General features: G+C 35.1%; 1 protein-coding gene across 1 annotated transcript; it reads right to left on the bottom strand.

Moving 5' to 3' along the window:
• Positions 1–303: 303 nt before the first annotated feature.
• LOC115983272 (protein LATERAL ROOT PRIMORDIUM 1-like) lies at positions 304–4234 on the bottom strand. Its single transcript, XM_031105915.1, has 3 exons — positions 3479–4234; positions 2647–2952; positions 304–495 (listed from the first exon to the last, which is right to left on the bottom strand). The coding sequence occupies exons 1-2, from the start codon at positions 4128–4130 to the stop codon at positions 2660–2662; spliced, it is 945 nt and encodes a 314-aa protein (XP_030961775.1). The 5' UTR covers positions 4131–4234; the 3' UTR covers positions 304–495; positions 2647–2659.
• Positions 4235–4737: the final 503 nt, after the last annotated feature.

Raw genomic sequence — 4737 nt, 5'->3', positions numbered from 1 at the left:
GGTTAGATGTGGCTAGCATTTTCTTGAATCATGACAAATAGTACCAAAAATTACTTAGCAATCGCATGTGTAGCACAACACCATGTGACCTAACAAGAATACCTTTGGAAGATCCTTCTACATCTTTCTCTTCAAAAGAACACTAGCTAGCCGCATGCCCTGTAAAGATTGATTGCTAAATGCTACCCAAAAAAAAAAAAAACAGCTTAAGGCTTTTTTGATTTGTTTGGCTGCCAAGAAAGAAAAGTTCAAATGAATCAAGCGTTAAGGAATTAGGACACATTTTTCATTCCACAACCATGTAGCTAGTCACCATGAAGCCCCAAAAATTACATGCCGTTTTTCTAATATTAGAATTTCAAAGGAGTCTCCTTCTGCTCTCTCTCTCTCTCTCTCTCATATATATTCTGTAGAAGACACTTTACATTAACAGTTTTTGATACTCAACTTGTCCAGCAAACAAAAACCTATAAATGTGGATCTCTCTTTCATCACCTGACACATGACAAACAAATTTAAGTTAATGTTCTGAAGAGTCAGGTGAATCGGTATTAAGTACTAAGAAGGCAAGAACTGAAATAGCAGAGAAACTAATTGCAAAGGTAATAGATTATCATTTAGCAACAAGTCACTTATGACTTGCAGGTACCATGGTCTCAAATTTATTATGTCAAATAACGGGCCAAGACAAGGACTACATGAGTAACTAAAGAGTCCTGCTACTTGTAAGAGTTGAGAAATCCACTCTCAACCGACTTCAGGGTGCACCATAAATACATAAAATATAATTACAATATAAATGCGATGAGGAATAACATGTTGTTCAGAATAAAATTTCCAACTCAATGTTCTTGCTCTAGGACTGTTTACACTATTTTAAGTTTGGTTAAACAAATCAATAATTAAACATTTTAGTCAATACACATTTTATAAATATGCATTTATTTTAGACATTGTTTTCAAGTCAATTATGTTATTGCTTCAATTTTTAAAGTTTAATACATAAAAAAGGAGTGCTGAAAAATCTCACCTCAGGAAATAATCAGATGGAGACAATATGTGATTATCTTTACAATAATGTATGATGACCAGATATAAAAATGAAAAACTTAATAAATAGAATACTAAAAGTAATACAATATGTAAAAAGGAATGGCACTATGTTTCACAGCCATGGCCACCTCCACTTTTTATTTTTATCCATTTTTGGCATATTTCCAATCAGAGTTGAAATGAACATGAACAATAGTTGAAGTGCATTACTAATGAGAATGTTCTTTTATTTTCTTGCATCAAGTATCATGACTGGTTTGTGCAATGCACGACAAAAATATCCACTAAAAACTTGTCTGGCAAAAAAGAAAGAGTTGCTTATGCTTAAGGACATGATTACATGATAAAGTAAAGGTGTAGCTACATGAATTCTGCATGCAAATTCTTACATGGACATGAAGTTGGGAAACTAACAATATGAAGTGAAAACAAAAATGGAAAAATGCATGCTACCCATGCCCGTGTCATTATCTTTTTTCTACTATAGACTTAAAGCTGTCACTGATGTAAAAAAAGAATAAAGAAAGTTAATTATAGCATGCGAAAAAAGATCAATTATTTCCATGTTTGTCTCCTATATCTAAAGCTCAGATAGATAGCCTGACTAAGGTCAATCGATGGGGTAAAAATACCAAATTATACATATTTCACTTGCAGAATCCTAGGAAATTTTAGAGAAAGCACAAGAAACTACAAGTTACAGAATTCTTAATCACTCAACCAATTGCAAAAAATAAATAAATACATAAAATACACATTAGTACCGGACCAAAGCACTATTAATTCGACTCTAAATCAAAAATGTTGTGCCCCTTATACAAAGGGAAAGTAAAGGGAAGAAAGGAGTATAAACCTTTGCTAAGATTTACATATATTGAGGGAAAACATACATTGAGACTTGATATAAAATGCACAAAAAGCTTGATAGAAACTGGAATAAAAACAGTTGGGCCTACAAAAAGTTTTTATAAGAAATTGAATCGAGTACATGTATATCATGCCTAGATGCACAAAAGTAATGCATTTCCCTTTTCGACAGTGATGTAGAAAAAGACAAATGAAATGCCTTTCCAATTTCTTCACTGATAAGTAATGACATGGCAACAGCGATGCTTCCAAACTTATTAAGAAACTTCGAACTAGTTAATGGCTTAATGCTCACAAATCTAACTTCATTGAAAGAATTCAATAAGAAAACCATGATATGTTGTAATAATTTGAATTCAATAAGAATCTATTATGTCTTCGGCTGCAAGTTTTTCTACAAACTAGAGAGAAACATATAATTCTAATTGACCTTTGTTATGAAAGGTTACAACATTGCGATTTGTGAATGACAAATCCTTGTACAAACCAAATACATATTGTCACAAGTTTCAAAGAAAATTGAACTTCTTAGGAAGGACATACAAACGCCAGAGTTTTAGGCTTTTTTTAGCATTGCATACTAATGTGAAATTCCTAATAACTTCAAATTTTTTGAAAGGTAGATATCTTCCAAGCAATCATTATGATTCACATTTGACTCTTAAACAAGTTGATCATTTCATACGGCCCTAGAAACATTAAGCTATTGAGTGTGTTAGGCCTTACCATTGAGCAATTTTCAGCTGACAGGGGCCGGATGGGTATTTGATGGAGCCACAATTGGAGATGAAGAAGCGTCCCTCTTCCTTCCACTGCCACTACTTACCAAATGCAGTTGTGAAATACTTGGGAATGCATTTTTCTCATCAAACCCTTGATCATAGAGATACCCTCTGAATACATGGCCACTGATGCTCACAGTAGCCTGGTAGACAAACTCAGCTGCACCATCACTGATGGTAGTGACTCTGTGACACCTAAAAACCGCCGGTGCACGAACTTGGCCTGGTAAGGACTTTTTAAAACTTGCATCTGTGATTTAACTAGACCCAATTCAGTGAAGTGCCTCAATTTCACTTAACAAAAAAAAAATTAAAATAAAAAAGGTTCCTAAATTCCATTAATCAGCCATTTAGAAATGCAAAGCATTAAGACAGAGGAAAAGACAGAACCTTTTCTATAATCCAGCAAAAACAAGTCATTCTGTTTAAAGGTTGCTTCTTTAGTTCAACAAAATCCAAGTTAACTCTCTCAAGTTCATGTTACGACCACTTTCAAACACACAAAATTCCAGATAAAGGGAAAGAGAGAAATTTGAATCAATTATTCAACAAACCAAACTCCTTTTTTGGATAACTAATAATTAAAAACCACTTCCCCTAACAGAGAAGAGGAATATAACAAGGCATAAATAGAGTACAAGTAGAAAGTGTAAAGCTTGCATCTATTAGATTCTTTAAAACCAAGTCAGCTTTTGTAACAGTCCATTACTATATAACTTTGAAACATAGACAAATCAAAGAGAGAGCGAGAAAGAGAGAAAGAAAAGGGTGAGTACCTTGATGTCTGGAGCGAATGTCAATACTCCTTGGAGTGGTAGCATTAGAAGTAGAAGCATGAGAAGCACTGGTAACATTAAAGTTTGGCACCACAACTCTTGTCCTTTTAACACCAGAAGAAGACCCAGACGAACTACCACCAATAGTACTAGCACCACCCACCATTAACATCTTCCTCTCCCTTCTTCTAGCTGCTGGCACCCACGTGCTCCTCACGTGAGTAGAACAATCATAACCACGAGTCTTACAACAGGTCCTACACCTCCTATGACTACAATCCTTCTTGGCTCTATTCCCACAGTCCTTGCACACTCTCATACCATTCTCCACCATTTGCTCAGAATCATCATTTTCAGTGGTGTTGTTATTTAGTCCATCTTTCTTGCCACAACTCTGTTCTTGGCCTCTCTTTAGGCTCCAATAACAGTTGGGGTTATTTGAGTTATTACCACAATCTTGGACACCATGATTAGAAGGTGGTGTAATGCATGGAGTGGCAGTGAGGAGCGGGAAAATCCCGAGGCTAACTCCAAGTGAAGCTGAGGAAGGTATAGGAAGGTTGGGATGGTGATCAGAGTTAATGGGTTGGTTTTGTTGTTGGTGCATGGATGGAGTTGGAGCTATGAGAACCAAGTCTCGGAGACCCAACATGCTTAGAAACGTGGTGAATGATATGGTTTGTGAGTGTTGGTTATATTTAGAATAAAAATCAATAATGGCACCGGCGGTAGACAGAAATGGTAAGAGTGAAATAGGACTATATGCTCTAATAGGAGAATAAGAATGTGATCTGATTTGAGAATCTTTTTGATGTATGTGAATGAATATCTGAGGTAGTTTGGCAGTGAGAGTTAGAGAGAGAGAATATTATTAGGGAGCCATTGATGGTGAGGTGGTTGTTGCTACCATTGCTACAAGTACTGACACTTAAGTTGCACCTTTTAAAAAGTTCTTGGCTTGGTACAAGAATGATGATAATTTGAGGTTTTTTTAAAAAAAAAAATTTTTAATTTTTTTCAAGTCATGAAAAAGGCGGTGATTAAATAGTAACTCGTTATTTATGTCATTTTCTTATATGTTGCACCATTTTTTTTTTGTGGGGGGGGGGGGGGGGGATTATTTTTTGCATAATTATTTTTTATCATCCAATGTAAGATTAGCCTAATAAAAAGTGCAAATGGAAAGAAGGTCTACCAAGATAACGTTATGAGTTGCTATATAATATTGGTTTAGTTTATCCTAATTTGTAGTATGGGAT

The sequence above is a fragment of the Quercus lobata genome, chromosome 4 (genome assembly GCF_001633185.2).
Source record: "Quercus lobata isolate SW786 chromosome 4, ValleyOak3.0 Primary Assembly, whole genome shotgun sequence".
NCBI lineage: Eukaryota > Viridiplantae > Streptophyta > Magnoliopsida > Fagales > Fagaceae > Quercus > Quercus lobata.
The sequence above is the reverse complement of the archived record's forward strand: the minus strand, read 5'-3'. Positions and strand labels throughout refer to the sequence as shown.